Below are 23,911 nucleotides of genomic sequence, written 5' to 3' on the forward strand. Positions count from 1 at the left end.
ATGTTTATCATATAAATGAAATATATGTATATGATATATACTACTATATATAGTAGTAGCTTGGTATTTGGCTGGTAATACTGGTAGCTCGGTATTCAGCTTCCCTGTCAGCTCAGCTGGTGAAGAATCTGCCTGCAATGCAGGAGACCCCAGTTTGATTCTCAGGTCAGGAAGATCCCCTGGAGGAGGGATAGGCTACCCACTCCAGTATTCTTGGGCTTCCCTTGGTGGCTCAGCTGGTAAAGAATCCACCTGCAATGTGGGAGACCTGGGTTCAATCCCTGGGTTGGGAAGATCCCCTGGAGAAGGGATCGGCTATATTCAAATAAATGAAACCAAACTATGTGTGTTTCCCTGTAATGGGTATTTTAATTGAATATTTTTTTCTTGAACATCTTTTCGCATAGTACATGCAGAGCTGCCTCAGCTAATGTATTTCATGGAGGGAATGAATATATTGTAATTCACATACTGAGACTGTTTCATATTAATGCCACCAGTAGATCAAATAATAGGTTTTATTGGTATTTTACATAACAGAGCTTCTTTGCTTTAGATTCTACATCCAGATTTGGAAGTAGCAGATCATGCTTTTCCCCCTCCACGAACAGCTTTATCCCACTCAAAAATGCTGGTAAGAAGTTTAATATTTAAGATTGATGTTTTTAAAAAGAGTTTCTTTTCTTTGTATATTTTTCAAAGAAGCTGAGTATAGTGAGAGTTAGATGGACAGCCTAGTAAATGTGTGCCAAATTAGAAATTAGGAGAATTGCCACTGATTGACCTTGTGACCTCCTGAAGGGGAAGCCACAGGCAGTACATTGATTGGGAGAGGAGTAGGCTAAGACTGTTTCTCTGAGGAAGCATGACTAAGTATGGGACAAAAAAATCAGAACTTAGATTAGAGCCTGAAAAGTTGTGCCAAGCATCAAATCGAAAGGGTCAGGCAAGGATAAAAAAGAGAAGTTTATAAAAAATGGAAACAGAGGTCGTTGGTCACAAGAGAAAATCGAGTTTGAGTGAGTGGATAAATGTAGCTCCAATTGAAAGTCATAAAAGAGTGACTATACAGCAGAGACCCCTTTTTTATTTTGATCAGTGCATTTCTTAGTGATGAACTTTGTGGCCAGTATGGAAAGTTATAGAACTGCATACCTTTGATGAGTTATGAAGCATTTTCAACTATTTCTTCATCTATTAAATAAGGGATTGACTAAATCTGAGAGTTTCCTTAGAGTTCTAAAACCATGATTTTTTTAAAATCTGAATTATCAAAACAGACTTTTAAGTTATATTTTATATTAATGTAAGAATAGATTTTTAGAACTAGTATAAACTTTGGAATAATATCATAAGCTTTTAAAATAGTCTTGAGTTTTTTCTTTTGTATTGTAACAGTAATTCTTTTGATGGAGATAAAAATCAAATGTCTTGGGAAATATGCCCTTCTCTAACATGGTGAAAGCAGAGCCTCTCTGATTTATGTTTTTTTCTGAGAGGAAAATTGGATGTACTAGAGGAAAGTTTTACTAGGTTCAGTTTTTAAAGGAACTATTTAACGGCCTACACTGTCCAACCGTGGCACAGACTAGATGCCCACTACTTAGTTCTGCTACAAATGAGACTTCTGCATAGGAAGCACAGATTTATTAAATAATCTCTTAGGTTCTTTACAACTTTCTAATTTGTGATTTTTCTTTTCTTTTTTAAGAAATTCAGTTATCTAACATGTTTCTTCTTATATTTTCAGGATAAGGAAGTGCGTGCAGTTTTTCTTAGATTATTTGCACAACTTTTCCAAGGATATAGATCATGCTTACAGCTTATAAGAATTCACGCAGAACCAGTAATACATTTTCACAAGGTAAGATCTAATACCATACTGTATCTGTCCAAAATGTAAACTCTAATTTAATTAAAAGAACTTGGCAGTCTTTTTCTAGCCATGTATTTTGAGTTTAATCCATCACATTTGTTTATTTAATATCTCTGCTTTGTGTGGCTAGTTGATAATTTTTTTCTTTTTTAATTATTTTTCTTGGAATGTAGTTGATTTACAGTGTTGTGTTGGTGTCAGGTGTCTGATAATTTTTAATAATACTGTGGAACTGATATATTTTCCTTTAGAATATGTTAACTTTAAATTGATTTTTTTTTAAATTGAGGTTATTTCTGATTTCCACTCCTGCTTTACAGACAGGTTCATTTTTATTCAATACATATAGTATTTCAGGTATCAAAGCCCTTCTAGAGAGAAATGTATTTTATGACAACATACTTATGCATGAAGACGTTTATTCAGGCTTTGATCTTTCTAGTATGTTTCTGTTTTGACCATTCATTCATCCATTGCTAAGTGATAAGTTATTCATTTCACATTGTTTTTCTTTACAGACAGCTTTCTTGGGACAGCGTGGTCTAGTTGAGAATGATTTCCTCACTAAAGTTCTCAATGGAATGGCATTTGCAGGTTTTGTTTCAGAAAGAGGTCCTCCCTATAGATCCTGTGATCTCTTTGATGAGGTATACTTATTATCAAATGAATTCATTATTTACAGACAAAATTAGTAGCTAAAAGTAGAGAAGCAGTGTTTTAAACATTTAATTAAGATAAAAAAATATCTATTGTACGTATCAGATCTTGGTGTTTATAATGTGGATTAGAAAAAATATAATTATAGGATGTCTCAGAAGTAAAATACATAGAAATTTTGAACAACTGAATACTTTTTTGGCTTGTGGGATCTTAGTTCCCCAACCAGGGATCAAACCTGTACCCCCTGTGTTGGAAGCTCAGAGGCCTAACTATTGGACCACCAGGAAGTTTCCTTGAATAATTGAATTTTAAGTAGTTGATTAAAATCTTTTTGAAAAATTGACAGTGATTGTATAAGTAGAACTTACCAGTTTTATAGAGAGAAAGGTCTAAGTTTAATGTATAAATATGTTATTTCAAACTGTTATTACATTAAATCTGTGTCCTAGAGCCATAGTTTAACTAAGCCATTCTTTTTTATTTATTTATTGATTTTTTGGTTATCTTTATTTTAATCAAAGCTTGGAAAATAAAGTAAGGAGGCCACAATTTCAGTTTCTCCATAAAAGAACCACAAATCAGGGTGTTTTCTTAAGTACTAATCCTTGGAAAATATAGCAAATTTCAAGTAAGAATTAGCACCTTCTTTGCATTTAGCTAAGCCATTCTTAACTAATGCTGATTTTTTTCTGGCATTTGTGTAGCTTCTTTGAAAGTGAAAGTCACTAAGTGGTGTCCAACTCTTTGTGACCCCATCAATTATACAGTCCATGGAATTCTCCAGACCAGAATACTGGAGCCCTTCCCTTCAAGAATCCCATGGAGGGAGGAGCCTGGTAGGCTATATTCCATGGGGTCGCAAGGAGTCGGACATGATTGAGCGACTTCACTTTCACTTGGGCTTCCCTGGTGGCTCAGAGGTTAAAGCATCTGCCTGCAATGCGGGAGACCTAGGTTCAATCCCTGGGTTGGGAAGATCCCCTGGAGAAGGAAATGGGAACCCACTCCAGTATTCTTGCCTGGAGAATCCCATGGACTGAGGAGCCTGGTGGGCTACAGTCCACAGGGTCGCAAAGAGTCCTGAGCGACTTCACTTTCACTTTCCCTTCTCCAAGGGACCTTCCCAACCCAGAGCTCGTATTTCCTTTAGGAGATATTAAATATATGAAAGGCAGATTTAGTCTCTATGTTCAAGGAATTAGTCTTTTGTTCCAGGAATTGGCCATATAAAGGAAAAGTTTGAGCAGATGCAACTCAAAATAAGGATGCTATTTTGTGTTACTTTTGATTTTTCTTATTGTGATGCATCTTTCCATTTATCATTAACTATGTTCATAGAAGCCCATTCTGATAGATAGAACAATGACTCTTACTCCCATTTAAACTTCTGGAAGAGCATTATGTTAGAACCAAGAAATGTAGAAGTTCTCAGAAGTCTGTAAAAGAAGACCACTCCTAGTACCTAGAGTAATGGAGAATAGTAACAGTGACCCTATTACGCTGCTGGTTGTTGTTGTCGTTCAGTCACTGTGTCCGACTCTTTGAAACCCCATGGACTACAGCACACCAGGCACCTTTTTCCTCCACTATCTCCCAGAGTTTGCTCAAGTTCATATCCATTGAGTTGGTGATGCTATCTAAGCATCTCATCCTCTGCTGCCCCATTCTTCTTTTGCCTTCAGTCTTTCCCAGCATCAGGGTCTTTTCCAGTGAGTTGGCTCTTCAAGTGATGTGGCCAAAGTATTGGAGCTTCAGCCTCAGCAACAGTCCTTCCAATGCATATTCAGGGTTGATTTCATTTGGAATTGACTGGTTTGATCTCCTTGCAGTCCAAGGAACTCTCACGAGTTCTCCAACACCATAGTTAAAAAGCATCAGTTCTCCGGTGCTTAGCCTTCTTTACTCAGACGGTAAAGCGTCTGCCTGCAATGCGGGAGACCTGGGTTCAATCCCTGGGTTGGGAAGATCCTCTGGAGAAGGAAATGACAGCCCACTCCAGTATTCTTGCCTGGAAAATTCCACGGACTAAGGAGCCTGGTAGGCTATAGTCGGGGTCTCAAAGAGTCGGACACGACTGAGTGACTTCACTTTCACTTTAGCCTTCTTTATGGTCCAACTCTCACATCTATATGTGACTTCTGGAAAAACCGTAGCTTTGACTATATGGACTTTTGTTGCTACTGGTGGTTTTATTTCATACAGGTTTTATTTCATAACCTTTGTTTAGAGAAGGGTCTTTTATTCTCTGTAAAGATAGTTAAGTAAAGTCAGAATAAAAGAAAAGGTACATGTTTTAGTTCTGAGTATGGAGATCTATACCAAATGCTTTACTTAATAATAATACAAAACATGTGAAGATCTCAGAGAGAGTGCCCTGAGGTGGACAGTTTTTTCTGATCACTTATTGATCTCTGATTCTCTAATATGATTGATCATTGATTACCTAATACTAACATATATCACCCTTTAGATCTTGAACTAAGTAACTGATATGCAGGGGAATGTGCTTTTAGGAAAATTGCATTCGCTCTTGCCTTGTTTTCATTTGGCTGAGGGCAGCCTGCCACACACAAGGCTTATGGAGCTTTGAGCAGTTTTGAGCACTGTCTGTTGTCTTATCCACAGACAGCCATCAAATAGACCTGTTAGAAGGAAAGAAGCATTTGACTTTCTTTGGATATCCTTCTGAATGCTGGCCTACAATAGCTGGAGTCATAGTTTTATATGTCTGTCTGCTCCCGTGAATCTATTAGTTGCTAGAATGAAAATCCCTATATTATACCCTTTAAAAAAATCCATCTATTTACTTCTTCCTCCTACCTCATTTTTTCCTGTCAATACTCTTTGCTCCACTCCAAGTGTACACACTAACATGGTTCTTCCAGTAAATCAGTTGGTAAGGAAATGGATCAGATGTTCTATAATTTGAGAACTAGAAGGAGCCTTAAGGTCATCTTGTTCTTAATCTTATTTTAGAGATGAAAAAACTGCATTTCAGGAGTCTCAGTGACTTGTTTCAAATCACGCTGTTAGCAGAACTAGGACTAGAGTGACCCAACTTGAACATTTACTTCATATTTTGTGAGTTAGGGAAATGTTTGGAGACTTTCTGACTGTCTGAAATTCTCTGAGTGAGAGAATTCTTTGAGTGAGGCCTGCAGAATGAGAGAATCTCATTGAGTTCCAAAAATAATGACTTTCCCAAGAAAAAACAGGACCTGAATCATCAGAGAGAGAGACCACCAGAACATTCAAGGACTTGATTAACTCTAGAATAGAAGTGAAACCCAGTAAAAATATAAAATACTTTGTTTTAATAATAATATACATATTGTATGCTTTTTAGTTTGCAAATTGTGTGAAATTATCACATGGTTTGCTAATTCAGCATATTTTACAGTTGATACTTTATCATTTGATTCTTTTTCCAAGGTGGTAGCTTTTGAAGTAGAGCGAATTAAAGTTGAAGAAAATAACCCAATGAAGATGATAAAGCATGTCAGAGAACTTGCTGAGCAACTATTTAAAAATGTACGTAAGTATATTTATTTAGATAGTCATTAATTTTAAAAGTATTAATAAAGTATTTTCTTTGAAAAATTCAAAAGCTTCATATTCCTGGTGATGATCTTTTTTGATCTGATTTAAAACCCTTGAGACTATGAGTTCCAAAATATTAAAGTTGGTACTGTGCATCAAAATAGACCTCATTTTTCAAAGTGATTTTCCTGTCAATTGATACATTATGAAAACATATTAGTCCCAGTTTTCCAGTTTATCATTTGCCTTCATTGTGATTTTCATTTGGATCTCTGTCTTCTTAAGAGCATATTGAATATTTTTGAGATGTAACAATTAGACTCATGGAGACCACAACTACCTGGGACAGATTTGACCGATGTATTCTGCTTTAGCTTGGTACAGTGACTGTCCACTGTATCGTGAAAAACTTCGAGGTGCATTGCTTTGAATATACAGGAATGAAAAGCTTAAAGAAAGAAAACTGTCAGGTGCCATACAAACTCAAGGGTGAAAGTATTCCCTGATAAAGAAACGCAGTAAGTTAAAGACTGGAATGTGTTAAAGTCTGTATTTGGATACCAGGAGAGAAGAGAAGATGCACACAGAAAAGTGGATACTGGCTAATGTGGATACTGGCTTATTTCTCCTGCATGCGAAGATTTTCAGGGTTGAATCTTTTTACTAAAAAAAGGAAAATAAATGAGAAGTATTGTCTTCCAGTGTAAAGTTGAGGGGAGATGTATCTTAAAGAAAATATAGTTAAGAAGGATTTGGGATCAGTATCCTAATATTGCTTCAGTTCAGTTCAGTCGCTCAGTCATGTCCGACTCTTTGTGACCCCATGAACTGCAGCACGCCAGGCCTCCCTGTCCATCACCAACTCCCAGAGTCCATCCAAACCCATGTCCGTTGAGTCGGTGATGCTATCCAACCATCTCATCCTCTGTTGTCCCCTTCTCCTCCTGCCCTCAATCTTTCCCAGCATCAGGGTCTTTTCAAGTGAGTCAGCTCTTCGCATCAGGTGACCAAAGTATTGGAGTTCCAGCTTCAACATCAGTCCTTCCAATGAACACCCAGGATTCATCTCCTTTAGGATGGACTGGTTGAATCTCCTTTGCAGTCCAAGGGACTCTCAAGAGTCTTCTCCAGCACCACAGTTCCAAAGCATCAATTCTTTAGCACTCAGATTTCTTTATAGTCCAACTCTCACTTCCATACGTGACCTCTGGAAAAACCATAACCTTGACTAGATGGCCCTTTTTTGGCAAAGTAATGTCTCTGCTTTTTAATATGCTTTCTAGGTTGGTCATAACTTTCCTTCCAAGGAGTAAGCATCTTTTAATTTCCTGGCTGCAACCACCATCTGCAGTGATTTTGGAGCCCAGAAAAATAAAGTTAGCCACTGTTTCCACTGTTTCCCCATCTATTTGCCAGTGATGGGACCGGATGCCATGATCTTAGTTTTCTGAATGTTGAGCTTTAAGCCAGCCTTTTCACTCTCCTCTTTCACTTTCATCAAGAGGCTCTTTAGTTCTCTGCATATCTGAGGTTATTGATATTTCTCCCGGCAATCTTGATTCCAGCTTGTGCTTCTTCCAGCCCAGCGTTTCTCATGATGTACTCTGCATATAAGTTAAATAAGCAGGGTGACAGTATACAGCCTTGATGTATTCCTTTTCCTATTTGGAACCAGTCTGTTCCATGTCCAGTTCGAACTGTTGCTTCCTGACCTGCATATAGGTTTCTCAAGAAGCAGGTCAGGTAGTGTGGTAGTCCCATCTCTTTCAGAATTTTCCACAGTTTATTGTGATCCACACAGTCAAAGGCTTTGGCATAGTCAATAAAGCAGAAATAGATGTTTTTCTGGAACTCTCTTGCTTTTTCAGTGATCCAGTGGATGTTGACGATTTGATCTCTGGTTCCTCTGCCTTTTCTAAAACCAGTTTGAACATCTGAAAGTTCACAGTTCACATACTGCTGAAGCCTGGCTTGGAGAATTTTAAGCATTACTTTACTAGCGTGTGGTATTGCTTAATTAACTTCATATTTGAATAGGTGGGTCTTTTTGGATGTTGGGTCATTAATCAGTGGGTTGTAACATCCTTTCGAAATCTAAGAACCAGTTGGATAAAAGCAGGATACTAAACTGTGTTTCTCTGTTTCATGATTATTCAATTATTTATAAATTTTATTTCTGAAGTTATTTTAAAACTTATCCCTTGGACTGATATCCTAAATTTCACATTTATAATTGTGTCCAATATGATAAAATTGTGTCCAATATGTTTCTTGTTCAATATGCTAAAACTTAAAAAAGAGTTCTATCAGAAGGAAAACTTGTGTTCTGTGCTTGGCTTTACCATTTATGGTGACTGTATAGAACTAATGTGTAGGGTGCTCATGTGAGAAAATTCTGTTGACCTATTGTAATAAGAATAAATACTGAGTGTTTAGCACAACGTGCCAGGCATGGGATTAAGCACTTTACATACATTATCTCTAATCTTTACAATGTAAGATAGGTGTCATTATCCCCATTTTACTGGGAATAATTGATTCATGATCCTGTGGTTATTAAATGGTTATTAAGTGATTGAATCCAGATTTTTTAAATTCAGGAATTTTCATCTCTACAATACCTAAGACTATGTTCTTTCACTCCCACTAGGCTGACTTATCTCCAGTTGGACAAGTAGTGGTACTTCCAATGGTTGACTGTATACTTTTTTCTTTATAAAGCCCTTTAATGTATTTTCTCATTTCGTCTTGTAAATAGCCCTTTGAGATAGATAGGGCAGATGTCGGTATGTTAGGAAATTGAAGATTAGAAAGTTTTTTTCTTTGCTCACTAGGAGTGATTTATTTATGGATTTCAGAGAATAGCAAAACATTAAATGGGAAACAATGTTTGAGACTCTGGGACTGATCTCTTTAATAACTGAATGTTTATTTCTTAAGTTTTTACAAGATTATTCCAGAACTGCAAAATTCTATAGCCAGTAAGTGACCAGAGCTCTGTTCCGACACAGGTTTGTCTCTATCACAGGACTGAGTATGCGTTGTATGGAAGGGCATGTGCCAAGCCATTATAATGCAAAAACAAAGTCACTTAAATATATAATGATAATGTAAATTTAATCTATAACTTAATGATACCTAATTACACTAAAGTGGAAGTGAAGTCGCTCAGTCGTGCCCGACTCTTTGCAACCCCATGGATAGTAGCCTGCACCACGTTCCTCCATCCATGGGATTTTCAAGGCAAGAGTACTGGAGTGGGTTACCACTTCCTTCTCCAGGGAATCTTCCCAACCCAGGGATCGAACCCAGATCTCTCACATTGTAGACAGATGCTTTACCGTCTGAGCCACCAGGGAAGTCCAACTTAAACTAAACCAACACAAACTGAAAACTGAAGTGAAATAAGTATCTAGCAATTACACATTCTCGAGAGTGGATGTAAAACACAAACAGCTTGTATCTTATCGGACACTAGTAAGGCGATCATCATGAGGGATTGTATTATTGGGTAAGATATGGATATCGCTCTTCAGATGTTCTCTCATTTCTTGAGACCTTATTGAGCTTTTCCCCCTCCACAGTCTAATTCTGTACCATTTAATTTAATCAAATCTACTCATTCAGTATGTATATTAGGCACGTACTAGTTCCAGGCATTTTCTAGGTACAAGATTCCACTAATGTCCTTGAGAAGAGGATACACGTATATGATGAATGAGTATTTGAGAATATCCCAGTGGACTGTCAGCAGACTTTATGAGATTCCTTTTAGTTCTGTGATTCTAAAGTTCTTGATGGTCCTAACATTCCTAAAATAAATATTTAAAGTTAAAAAGCAGTCAGGATGGTAAAGTTACTTTCTTGGGTTGTACAGGAAGCTGAGGGGAGGGAGGAAGGATGGTCTCAATGCAAGGAAAATAATCTAGATGGTTCTATTTTTAACTAGTCATTTTTTTTTTTTAATCATCACACTTCTAAAATTCCCTTTTGGTAAGCAAAAGCCAACCATATAATTTGACTGTTTCCTTAGTTTTGGGTTAGAATTGAAACCTGGTTATTCCACTCAGTTGTTTGTAAATACTTGATTGCACTGAAGTCTGGTATGTGTATCTAGCCTCTCTGTTTTACTTCCCTTTGAAGTACCTCAGATACGAACCTTAATTGTTCACTTTCTTATCACCACTCCTTTATTGTGCTATTCAGAGAGCAGGAATGTGAGTAGATGTGAGAGGGATGAATTGCTGGATTTAGCTGCTCTTTTAACTTTCTGGAGCTTCTTAAATAAAAGTTTCTGGTGAGTTTGGGAGGGGAAAGGGGAGGTGGAATGAAGAAGGAAAACAAATAAATCCATTAGAGACAAATGTGTAAGTGTTGGCAAAGTTATACCATGAACATTTTCATTGGCCATATATTGGTAGAGTTTTTCTTTCCATGCCCAGTTGATAATACTGTGACTGCCTATTTTGGTTTTCAGAATCTTTGATGTCTGCATATTTGTCATCTTTGATGACAGCATATTTAACTCCTGCACTGCTCTTTCTCTATGAGTCTTAGTATACATTTATAATAATCAACTAGCTGAATGCAAAATGAGAGTATTAAAATAATCCAGAACAAGCACTTTATCAGCATCCATTCCGAGGCATCAAGCAATCATTTGGACATGTGTTTTGCTGTTTTACACAGTGCAGTTTTTCTATTTGTTTTGCACCTGTGGTAGTACATAATCATTTGCTAGATTGTGTCATTTGTCTGTTTTCTTAAAAATTAAAGGAAAAATGAGAGGACTTGGACTGTCTTATAATATGAGATTTCTATTTGTGTTTAATAGGTATTTCATTGCCCAGCATTGAAACAGATAGGTTTGAAAATTCTAATGAGAAAAGAAAGCCCAAATGCAGGAATAGCCATTCTAAATCGATTAGGTCTGTTTCCTTTACATTTCTGCAGAAAGTTAATTTTACTACTAGGCACATTTGATCTAAACGGATGATATTTGTACTCTTTGGCAACTGTGAATAAAGGGATTTCTTATTGTTGTTTTTATAGGAAAGAAGTAAAATATTGCAATCATCAAAGTTAAAACATAAACACTTAGATTGTTATGATAAAATGAGGCCCTCAACCCAGAGCATAAAAATCAAATTCCTTCTTCCATCCTATTTGTTTGTTCATTTTTAAGTCAGATCTACTATGATATAATTTACCTATAGTAAAATTTACCATTTTTAATGTACAATTAAGTAGATTGTGACAAATGAATCTAGTTATGCAATCACCACAACACTAAGGGCATCGAACATTTCTATCTTCCCCCAGATTTTGTTACTACTCCAATACAGTCACATCCTTCTCTCACTTCAGACTCTTGACAGCTGATCTGTTTTCTGTCTTTGTAGTTAGTTTTTGCCTTTTTCATAGTATCATTATGTAGATTTTTGAGTTTGGTTTCTCTTTGCATAAGGCATTTCACACTCATTCCTGTCACTGCATGAATCAGTCCCTTTTATTGTTGAGCACTACTCCATTTTATGGCTAATCAGAGTTTTATTTATCTGTTAAGCAAATGAAGGAAAATTTTGGCAGTTGTGAGTAAAACCACACTAAACATGTTCAAAGATTTTTGTTGTTCAATCACTAAGCCATGTCCAGCTATTTGCAACCCCATGGACTGTAGCATGCCAGGCTTTCCTGTCCTTCATTATCTCCCAGAGTTTGCTCAAACTCATGTCCGTTGAGTCGGTGATGCCATCCAACCATCTCATCTTCTGTCACCCCCTTCTCCTCCTACCCTCAATCTTTCCCAGCATCAGGGTCTTTATCAGTCAGTCAGCTCTTCGCATCAGGTGGCCAAAGTATTGGACTCCAAATTATTGGAGCTTCAGCATCAGTCCTTCCGATGAATATTCAGAGTTGATTTCCTTTAGGATTGACTGGTTTGATCTCCTTGCTGTCCAAGGAACTCTCAAGAGTCTTCTCCAGAACCATAATTGAAAAGCATCAATTCTTTGTTTATCCTTCTTTATGGTACAACTTTCACATCTATACATGACTACTGGAAAAATCTTGCCCTTGACTCTCAGACTATTGTTAGCAAAGTGATGTCTTTGCTTTTTAATATGCTGTCTAGCTTGTCATAGCTTTTCATCCAAGGAGCAGGCGTATTTTAATTTCATGGCTGAAGTCACCATCTGCAGTGATTCTGGAGCCCAAGCAAATAAAATCTGCCACTGTTTCTACTTTTCCCCATCTAGTTGCCATGAAGTGATGGGACCGGATGCCATGATCTTAGTTTTTGAATGTTGAGTTTTAAGCCAGCTTTTTCACTCTTCTCTTTCAGCCTCATCAATATGCTCTTTAGTTCCTCTTTGCTTTCTGCCATTAGGGTGGTATCCTCTGCATATCTGAAATTGTTGATATTTCTCCTGGCAATTTTGATTCCAGCTTGTGAGTCATCACGCCTGGCTTTTTGCATGATGTACTCTATATATAAGTTAAATAAGCAGGGTGATAATACACAGTCTTGACGTACTTCTCTCTCATTTTTGAACCACTCCATTGTTCCATATCCTGTTCTAACTGTTGCTTTTTGATCTGCATACAGGTATGACCTGCATACCTGCTTTCTCAGGAAGCAGGTAAGGTGGTCTGGTATTCCCACCTCTTTAAGAATTTTCCACAGTTTGTTGTGATCTACAGAGTCAAAGGCTTTAGCATAGTCAATGAAGCAGAAGTAGATATTTTTCTGGAATTCTCTTGCTTTTTCTATGATCCAGCTGATGTTGGTAATTTGATCTCTGGTTCCTCTGCCTTTTCTAAATCCAGCTTGTACATCTGGAAGTTCTCAGTTCACATACTGTTGAAGCCTAGCTTGAAAGATTTTGAGCGTGACCTTGCTAGCATGTGAAATGAATACAATCCTGTGGTAGTTTGAACATTCTTTGGCATTGCCTTACTTTGGGATTGGATTGAAAATTGACCTTTTCCTGTCCTGTGGCCACTGTTGAGTTTTCCAAATTTGCTGGCATATTGAGTGCAGCACTTTTACAGCAGCATCTTTTAGGATTTGAAATAGCTCAGCAGGAATTCCATCACCTTCACCAACTTTGTTCTTAGTAATGCTTCATAAGGCCGACTTGACTTCACACCCCACTCTAGATGAGAGTGACCACATCATTGTGTTTCTCCTGGGCAGTTTAAGACCTTTTTTGTACAGTTCTTCTGTATATTCTTGCCACTTCTTAATCTTTTCTACTTCTGTTAGGTGCTTGCCATTTCTGTCCTTTATTGTGCCCATCTTTTGCATGAAATGTTCCCTTGGTATCTCCAGTTTTTTTGAGGAGATCTCTAGTCTTTCCCATTCTATCATTTTCCTCTATTTCTTTGCATTGTTCATTTAAGAAGGCTCTCTTACCTCTCATTGTTATTCTTTGAAACTCTGCATTCAGTTGCTTATATCTTTCCCTTTCTCCTTTACTTTTCACATCTCTTCTTTTCTTAGCTATTTGTAAAGTTTTCTCAGACAACCATTTTGCATTCTTGGATTTCTTTTTCTTTGGGGTGGTTTTGGTCACTGCCTCCTATACAGTGTTACGGACTTCTGTCCATAGTTCTTCAGGCAGTCTGTCTACAAGATATAATCCCTTGAATCAATTTGTCACCTCCACTGTAAGATCATAAGGGATTTGATTTGGGTCATACCTGAATGGTCTAGTGTTTTCCCTACTTTCTTTAAGTCTGAATTTTTCAGTAAGGATGTCTCATGATCTGAGACACAGTTAGTCTCAGGTCTTGTTTTTGCTGACAGTATAGAGTTTCTCCATCTTTGGCTGCAAAGAATATAATCAATCTGACAGGTTTTATGTGAACATATTTATTTCTCTTGAGTGAGTAATTAGGAATAGACTGCTAGAAAAGTGGTAACAAGATGATAACTCTATAAAAAACTTCCAGGCTGTTTTCTTAAGAGTCTATACAATTTTGCATTCCCACCAGTAATATATTTTGCTTTGCATCTTCACCAACACTTGGTGTACTCAGATGTTTTAATTTTAGCCATTTTAATAGGTTTGTAGTTTTATCTTTTATGGCTTTAATTTGCATGCCAGCAGCTGTGTGAGAGTATTAAGTCTCTTAGCTAGTCACTTGTGCTCTTTTGGTATTTGTAAAAAGGATACATGTCTTAGAACACGCAGCCTCCATTCTAGAGTCATGAATAGAGCAGTTGTTCTAACAAGGGCAAACTGTTCCCCTAGAAATTTGGCAGTGTCTGGAGACATTTTTCGGTAGTCAAAACCAGAGAGTATACTACTGGCATATAGTTAGTTAGAGGCCAACGATGCTTCTGAACATTTTACAATATACAAGACACCCACTTTTCCCCACCCCTCACTGCCAAACAAGAATTATCTAGCTCAAAATGTCAATAGTGTCAAGGTCAATAAACCTTGAATTAGGGCAGCCAGCACTTCAAATATTAAAGTCATACACCAGATTTCTTTGTATTCAGGATGAGATATTAATTCTGTTAATTAATTCTGTGAGATGGAAAATTGAGGATGTTTCATTCTAGCAAATGTGTTCACAGTGAGGCAAGTCCCAAAAGTCCATTTTGTCAGTGTTTAGCAATTCAGTCCAATGATAGTTTTGTTTTGGCTGTATTTGAATGGATTTTTAAGAATTTGTATAACAGCTGTAGATATGATTGGTGCACATTAAATAATTGTTAAATACCTAAACTAATATGGGAAACTTGGTAGCCTCTGATAGAGACACATTGATTTATCATTCATTGTTGAGACCAGTGTGGAAGAAGTTTTTTTCCCCAATGTGCCTACTTTGAATTTCCAGTAGAGTTTGGACCTTTTTTTTTGTTTTGCTTTTATTTGAAATGCTTTCTCAGCCTTGTTTTCTGTAAGCCCTAGGCATATTCTCATTTAGTTTGCCAAAAGAAAAATCCATGTTTCCAGACCAGATGGTTTATGTGTCAGTTTCTCAAGTCTGAGAAAATCATTGTGCTTCCCATTGATAGAGTATTCTCTAAAAGCAGGACTACAGAGCTCATTTCTGAAAATCATTATCCAACTTTAAAATTTCCTCTAAACAATAGTACATTTTGCCAACGCGTTGCTTTGGACAGAATTATGTTCACCTTAAGTATGTGGTTGTCTAAATCCTTAGTTATTACTTAATATTTGCACTTCTCGAAAATCAGAGTTGACCATTTGGCTGCTTCTTTTGTTCTATTGGAAAATAATGCATTTTCTTATTTCAACATGGTGATTAAACAATGAAATTGGTCTGCGGTTTTTAATGAGCTCAGTAGTCTTCAAGGGATTGTTCTAAATTCATTTGGAGTTATAAATAAGATCACATGTTTCCAAGAACATGCGGAGTTCAACCAGCCTTAAAATGTCTCTCATTTCTGCTGTCTTCTCAGAAGTCATTATACAACCAAGTTGGGTGCGAGGTGGTGAATGTAGTCCTTTATAATTACCATACTGCCCGTTAGAGGGCAGCAGTGTACAGATACGGCAGCCGGAAAACCAAATAGTGTTCAATACTAGATCTTGGGGCATGAGCCTTTCTTGAATTTTCTAAAAACAGTTAAATATATTATTATTCAGTAACTTTAACCCATAATTTGAATTTTATGAAGACTATCTGTACAACTGAAGAAGATGAACTTTGTTTTAAAGTTATTTTTGTTTTAGATGCTTATTATTCTAAATTGTGTATGGATTTGGTTATGAGAAGAAAAACACTGTTAGTGACGAATAGCTATATATTTTCTCTAATAAGTGATTTTTATTTAAACCCTTATTGAATACTATTGTTGTTAAAAATATAAGTAGCTGGTGATATGATGGGAATATATGGGAATAGATGGATGATACGATGGAAAAAGAAGTGGGGTTTTAGTTTTAGAAGCTTGGTGTCATGCCATAGAATATGCAATGACTGAACATTTTTCAGATGAATATACTCTAGACTTTTGGAAAAGAGCTTTAGATTTGTTCAGGGGAAATATGTGTGTGTATGTTATAAAGCTTTCCTATAATAATTTGTTCCACTCTCACAAGAACCTTATGAAGTAGGTATTGTATTATTATCTTCCTTACAGATGAGGGAACTAAAACACAAGTAGTAAGAGAATTGATACTACACTAGGTCACACTACTAGTGAGTGGCTAAGCTAGGATTTGATCCAGGCAGTCTGACATCAGAGACCATGAGCTAAAAATACTTGGTTGTATTACTCTCTTTCATTGAACTGTTTTAACTTTTCCTTCTGAATTACAGTGCCTCCCATCTCTATCACATTTTCACTTATAGTCCTGTTTCTGGGCTTCTTGATTTCATTAGCCCTTTAACCCTCAGTGATACTAGTTACCATACTGTATTAATTATTAAAGTTTTATATAAGTTTTATAATCTGGAGAGTTTGACTTCTCCATTTACTGTTCTTCAGAATTCCCTTGACTATTTTTAGATCTTCAGTCTTGCTTATGCAGTTTAGAATGAACCTGTAACATTACCGAATTTTTGACTAGAAGCAATCAATATGTGTATCTTTATTTTTGTAAACCACTTTAAGTTATTTTTGGAATAAGAAGAATATGTAGTGAGACAGAGAGATAAAATATGTTAGAAAAGATACTATCATCACTAAGAAGATTTCTTTTCTACTTTTATTTTTCCATGTTTTAAAATTCACTGTAATAAATATTATTTACATCATAGGAAATATATTTAGTTTTAACTTTATTATAAAGAAAATAGTGTATATAGAAACAGAAATAGTGACAAATATACTTTAAATGACTCTAAACTCAAAATTCACATGAATTACCTCCCCAGCCTGAAAGAATTATCTGTCCAATGAGTTTTAGAAAATGTATATTTATAATTTTTGAGAAGATAAAGTATCTTAGATATTGTGTTTAAAGAACAGAGAACAAACATACTGCTTTTGGAAAGGGCAGTTTCAGAAACTCCAGACCAGTGATATTGGTGTTAATCTGGTGTAATTTTAGAACAATTTTTTCAGCATATAGTTTAGATAGTGGTGATTGTGAAGACTTGGCTTAGGAATTTACTTATTTTTTTCTGTCTTTGCTAATGTATCTTTGTATATTAGGGGGAATACAAAGTGTATACGAGGGCTACCTTGGCAGGAACAAGTTTTTGATCTGATTTCACCAGCTCAGGAATCTTTTAAGAGAAGTGTAAGTATAGGCACTTGGAAATATTGTGAGTTGAAGAAAAGCAAGTATCACAATAAAGTGAGTCTTGTGAATTTTTTTGTTTCCCAGTGTACATAAAAGTTGTGTTTACACTATACTGTAGTCTGTTGTGTGCAATAGTATTTGTGTCTAAAAGAAACAATGTATGTGCCTTAATTTAAAAATACTATTTTTGTTAAAAAAATAAATGCTAACCATCATGTGAGTCTTCAGTAAGTCATAATCTTTTTGCAATAATAACATCAAAGGTCCCTGACCACAGATCACCTTAACAAATATAATAATGAAAAAATTTGAAATATTATGAGAATTACCAAAACATGACAGAAACACAAAGTGAACAAATGCTGTTGGAAAAAAATGGTGCTAATAGACTTGTTCGATATAGGGTTGTCACAAACCTTCAATTTGTGAAAAAGATAGTAACTATGAAGCTCAGATGCTGAAGCTGAAACTCCAATACTTTGGCCACCTGATGCAAAGAACTGACTCTTTTGAAAAGACCCTGATGCTGGGAAAGATTGAAGGCGGGAGGAGAAGGGGACGAAGAGGATGAGATGGTTGGATGGCTCAATGGACATGAATTTGAGTAAACTTCGGGAGTTGGTGATGGACAGGGAAGCCTGGCGTGCTGCAGTCCATGGGGTCGCAAAGAGTCAGACACGACTAAGCGACTGAACTGAACTGATGAAGCTCAGTAAAGTGAAGTGCAAGAAAACAAGGCATGCCTTTATAGACTTAGCAAAGTTGTTTATCCAGTATCACATAATGAGTAGAGCAAAAACTAGAACCCAGGCTTTTGGACACTTAAAGGAGTATTATTTCCACTCTGTTACTGACATGCTCCCTTTATCTTCTACTCTGCTCCTGCCTTTCCTTTATCTGGGTCTGGGCCAAATAATCAGAATTGTGGGGAGCAGCTCTGGTAGATGATGCTGGTTGGCCATTTTAACTGTCCAGAGAATATGTAGGGCAATATTGAGCTTAATGTACAACATAAATAATGCAGGTTCAGAAGGAAAAAGAAACTTTCTGGTTTCACTGAATGGTAAATGCAAGAGTTGGCCTAAGAATGATTGTACAGCAGCCTTTCAGATGGAACTTTGTAAAAAGTATGGATTCCACTCTGCCTGTAGTATTTGAAATATAATTCTACATAAGTAGTGGCTGGATAAAACTCCATGCCAACTCCTAGGGTCTATGAAAATATTAGCTGACACAATTAATTTAACTAATACAGTCCTGATATGTGTTCAACATCGTGTCCCACTTATTATGAACAAGTAGATAATAATTTGACATGCTTTAACTAGATCACTCTGTCTGCAGTATTAAAAATAGAGTGAAAGTGGGAGCAAGGGTGGAGCAGGGAGACAGATTAGGAGACTGTTCTTAGCAATATGAAAGAGATGCTGACTTAAACCAAGATGTATTGAAAAGTGGTCAGGTTATAGATATAGTTTAAAGACACAAGTTAAAGGTTTGCCCAGGAATGGATAATGGGGTATTAGAGAAAGGCATTAATGATTACTCTAAGTTTTTCACTGAAGTGATCAGAAGAAATAAATATGCCATGTACTGAAGTGAGGAAGACTGTAGATAGCAGTTTTGGAGGAGGTGAATACTAAGTGCTCGTTTTGAACATATATTCGAGATGTTATTTTAAATCCAAGTGGAAACAGTATTTGCGGATTGTTGAATATATGGATATGGAGTTCAGGAGGACACTTATTTGGAGACCAAAATTTGTGAATCATTGGTGTTCTTGTAGTTAAAAATATGAGACTGTAAGTTATCACCAAGGAAGTAAATATAAATGGAAAAGAGGCCTGTGGTCTAAGCCCTGGGGTAGTCACATAGTTAAGAGATTAAGGAGATAAAAAGTAGACAAAGATGTAGCAAGAAATTTACAAACCAAGTGAAGAAAGAAAGTGTGTGTTGAAGAGGAAGAGAGTGATTGATCAGCTGTATCAGATGCTGCTGGTAGCTCATGTATTCCAGGACTCTGTATTTTATGGCATATATCTGAATATATGTACAATCTCTCACCTGTCTGATTTCAGTTTCTGTCCCTCTGGCCAACAATCTGCCATTGTTATTTTAACTTTTGAATAATCTTACCTATGTTTAATATTGCAGGAGAATCCAAACCCTCATATGGCATTTCAGAAAGTTCCACGCCCAACAGAAGGATCCCACTTGCGAGTTCATATTCTTCCTTTCCCCAAAATTAATGAAACTCGGGTACAGGAATTAATACAGGAAAATCTTGCTAAGAATCAGAATGCACCTCCTGCTTCAAGAGTGGAAAAGAAATGTGTTGTGCCTGCAGGTCCACCTGTTGGTATGTATTTATCTATTTGTTTGTTTTAAGGTAAACTTTTAATCAAGATATAAGACACAGGGACTTCCCTGGTGATCCAGTGGCTAAGACTGCATGCTCCCAATGCAGGGGGCCCAGCTTTGATCCCTGGTCAGGGATATTATATAGTAATGTGAATATTACTTATTATTTACTTAATAATACTAATTTGCTGTAATTTCCCTACATAATACCAGCTTATACTTAAGTGTTGATCATACTTTCACATGGAGAAGAAAATAGAGAAGCCAATGTGTTAGGGTAGTTACTTTTTGAAGGGTTTCATCTTGTAAGTTTAATATTCATAACTTAGTTGAATGCTTTCTTTAAGTACACACATGAAGTTGGTTTAAAATTTTATCTGCTTGAATTGTAGCCTTGTCTCAGTATTATTTTTGTATAATCTCTTTACTTTCTTCATTTTCAGTCAACATCAAATTTTTTATATGCATATGGGATCTCTCATTGTAGTCAGTGAGAGAAATATATATGACTCAGTATTCGTCCCTGCATGGACTGCCTATAAAACCAAAATGAATGAATAAACAAACAGATGAAAGAATGATGAATGAATGAGTGAAAGATGAATGCAGGGACCTCTGTCCAATTTCTGATTTGTTTAAATTGATCAGAATCAGGATTTTCATTGCATTAAAGTTTTAAAAGTATGAGTGTTTCATCTTACATGATACCCACTTAATATGAGTGTACAATTGCTACGTCACTTTAAGAACCATTCACATTTTGAGAAGGTAATTACTTTCCAGCTATTCTTCAGAGGTGCCAGAATGATGATGAACTGCTAAAAATAGCATTTGAAAGCCAAAACCTTAAGAAGGAAGACCTGAAAAGTCGAATACCCATAAACCAGAGTTGTTGTCAACTGTTAGAAAGCTAGTATTAGAATGCTGCAGCTGAGGATTTGGCCAATCCCTGATATATCAAACTCTAAGTGAAGAACTTTGTCCTGGGAATGAACTAAGTCATAGTCTCCAAAGGAAAGTAAGAATTTCCAGATGGTAAACAGATTCATTATTTTAAAAGGTGGGATTTTTAATGGTTCATCCTAAAGAAAATTTAAAATGCTATGTAAGAAATTTTAGAACTAAAAATTTATTGTTGCTCTCTAAAGTATGTGGTCTTACTTGGAGACTAAGACATTTTCTACTCTAAATACAGATCAATTTCAGTTTCTATCTATGCCACAGACCTCCACATGTGGGAAGCTCCAGAGTACAAAATAAAGAATGCACATTTCAGACAGAGAAAGTCATATGAAATAATCTATTTTACCATCATGGTCATTACTGTTACATAATTTTAAATGATTTCAAGAGAACTAGTAAAAACCAAGTAAGATTGATTTCCTGATTCTGATAAAGCACTATAGTTAGGTAAGATACCACCATTTGGGGAAGTTGGGTGTGAAGTACATGGATCTTCTCTGTACTAATTTGTAACTCTGTGTAAGCTCATGATTATTTCAAAATTTTTAAGTTTAAAAACTTGTTTTAAGAATGTAAAAGTTCATATTGATGAAATGAAAGGAAGGCCAAGAGTATGGTATTATGGTTTTTCTTGTTAGGTAAGAGCAATCATAAAATATAAGGCTTAAGAATTATAGCTACTATCTGATTTGTACAAATGATATTTATTTAATGAATACTGATTTAATTTCTATCTTCTAGTATTCTTTTAATAAGTTACATTTGTTTTAAGTAATTTTAGCTTATGTAGTACACTAGAATTATCCAATCTTGTGAAGTTGATAGGTACTAAGTTCACAGAACCGAAAAGTGACTCTCCCAGATTTGTAAAGCAGTTGTTCGGCCATAATCACTTTTGTTTGTGTGCAGTGCTTCTTCAGGTCACCTATACTCAGATTTTTAGAACCTAATTTTTAGTGGTATGTGGTTTTTCTTTGGTAATATGTTAGAAATATCAGCTTCTTTCCCTGTTAGTAGTCAGTCCTCTATATATGAGCGTTAGCTGTGTTGGTCATGATCTTGTACCTGACACATTTCTTGTCTGTTTGTTTACAACTAATGGTTAAAAAAAGAGATGCTTATCTTTGCTTAATAAAATTTTACTGTGCAATGTGAATTAATTTGTGTAAGAGTTAAGTACAGTATTAGCATCTATCCTGTGAAATTATCCTCAATAAGCTATTGATTAGCCTGTCACTTCACAACGTAGAAATGTAATCAAAGTGATGAAGTACCTTCAGTGTCATGTAACAAGGGGGAAATAAAGGCTTAAGTGTTTGTCATGTAAGCAGAATCATATAAACTGTAAATAGTAATATTCCCCTTGCTTTTATTATTGCCAAAGGAATTTAATTTGTGTTGTATTCCTTTAATAGTTTCAATAATGGATAAAGTGACAACAGTTTTCAACAGTGCACAGAGATTGGAAGTCGTTAGAAACTGCATTTCATTCGTATTTGAAAATAAAACATTGGAGACTGAAAAGGTAATAAAACGCCATCATTCCCAATATTCATCATGTCCCTTTCAGATTTCTGTGTTTAGCTTGCCAACTGATCTCTCCTCTATTTCCGTCCCTTTTCTTTATAAAGTATTCTTTCATTGTTTTTATCATTTTAAATGAATAGTGTCTAATATTTAAAATCTTAGCCAAGCCCGAAATATTGATAGTCATTTCCCCCCCTGAAACTTTTAAACATTGTTCATTAAATTCTATTTTGGCATATTATTTAGAAACTTCAGTCAGTTCAGTTCAGTTGCTCAGTCGTGTCCAACTCTTCACGACACCATGGACAGCAGCACTGCAGGCCACCGTATCCATCACCAACTCCTGGAGTTTACTCAGACTCATCTCCATTGAGTCGGTGATGCCATTCAACCATCTCATCCTCTGTTGTCTCCTTCTCCTCCTGCCTTGTCTTTCCCAGCATCAGGGTCTTTTCCAATGAGTCAGTTCTTTGCATCAGGTAGCCAAAGTATTGGAGTTTCAGCTTCAACATCAGTCCTTTCAATGAACACTCAGGACTGATTTCCTTTAGGATGGACTGGTTGGATCTCCTTGCAGTCCAAGGGACTCTCAAGAGTCTTTTCCAACACCACAGTTCAAAAGCATCAATTCTTCAGTGCTCAGCTTTCTTTATAGTCCAACTCTCACATCCATATATGACTACTGAAAAACCATAGCCTTGACGAGACGGACCTTTGTTGGCAAAGTAATGTCTCTGCTTTTTAATGTGCTGTCTAGGTTGGTTATAACTTTCCTTCCAAGGAGTAAGCGTCTTTTAATTTCATGGCTGCAGTCACCATCTGCAGTGATTTTTGGAGCCCAAAAATATAAAGTCAGCCACTGTTTACACTGTTTCCCCATCTAATTGCCATGAAGTGATGCCATGATCTTAGTTTTCTGAATGTTGACCTTTAAGCCAACTTTTTCACTCTCCTTTCACTTTCATCAAGAGGCTTAAAAACATTTACAATATAATTTTATTTATTACAAAAAATCTACTTAAAACAAGTAATGAATTATAAAAATTGTGATCTTCATTTAAATATGCCTTTAATGTGTGCTTTAATAGCACATTTTCTTGCCTTCTTTAATAAAACATATTAAACATTAATGTCACCTTTTCTTAGTGACTTGTCATAGTTCTGAGCATTTATTACATGGGGCTAGTAAAGCTTGTGAAACAAAGTTTTTATCCACTTAATGACCCTCAAGTCTGTGTTTTGAGTTTTTTGGAATCCATTTTTTCTTATGATTGAAGTGTTAAAGGGACTTTCTTTTGCTTCTCTTGCTTTCAACTTTCACACTGTTTCTTGTGCCTTTGGAACAATATTAGGACCTCCTACTCTCAGTCTTTTTCCTTCCTTCTTATTTGCTCCTTTGTTCTCATTTTACGTTTCCAAAGTTAAATAAGCCTATTGTTAATACTAGGTTATGTAAAGTAACTCAGGCTCTAAAGGTGAACTGGAAGAGGCATTCTTGTGGGTGAGGAAGTGGAAGAGTTTTAGTATGTAAACCTAAAGATTTCTATTTGTTGCTCTGAGTTTTTTCCTTCTTAATTATACTTTTGAAATAGAAGGGATTGCAGAATTTCCCAGTCATAAATTAAAACTGAGTAGTGATTAAGTTGCTAATCACTATAAAAGAATAAAATCACTCATGCTTCTTGTTATTTTAATTTTTCCTTCTATTCTTGCGGTGGAGATGTGGCCAGTTATTGAAAGAATATGTCAA

General features: G+C 36.1%; 1 protein-coding gene across 7 annotated transcripts in view; it reads left to right on the top strand.

Annotated features, from left to right (window-relative positions):
* Positions 1–23,911, top strand: part of SBF2 (SET binding factor 2) — a 499,142-nt gene that overhangs the window by 273,941 nt on the left and 201,290 nt on the right. For all 7 annotated transcript variants that reach the window (XM_086340089.1, XM_086340087.1, XM_086340088.1 and 4 more), the window contains exons 10-15: positions 557–634; positions 1,751–1,864; positions 2,395–2,523; positions 5,969–6,067; positions 19,465–19,669; positions 22,050–22,159. In XM_086340089.1, coding sequence (XP_086196215.1) covers positions 557–634; positions 1,751–1,864; positions 2,395–2,523; positions 5,969–6,067; positions 19,465–19,669; positions 22,050–22,159 — 735 coding nt within the window. The remainder of the gene's footprint in view (positions 1–556; positions 635–1,750; positions 1,865–2,394; positions 2,524–5,968; positions 6,068–19,464; positions 19,670–22,049; positions 22,160–23,911) is intronic.

Source organism: Bos grunniens, chromosome 15 (assembly GCF_055505025.1).
Source record: "Bos grunniens cultivar Pamir isolate PY7600 chromosome 15, Bosgru_T2T1.0, whole genome shotgun sequence".
In the NCBI taxonomy this organism is placed as follows: domain Eukaryota; kingdom Metazoa; phylum Chordata; class Mammalia; order Artiodactyla; family Bovidae; genus Bos; species Bos grunniens.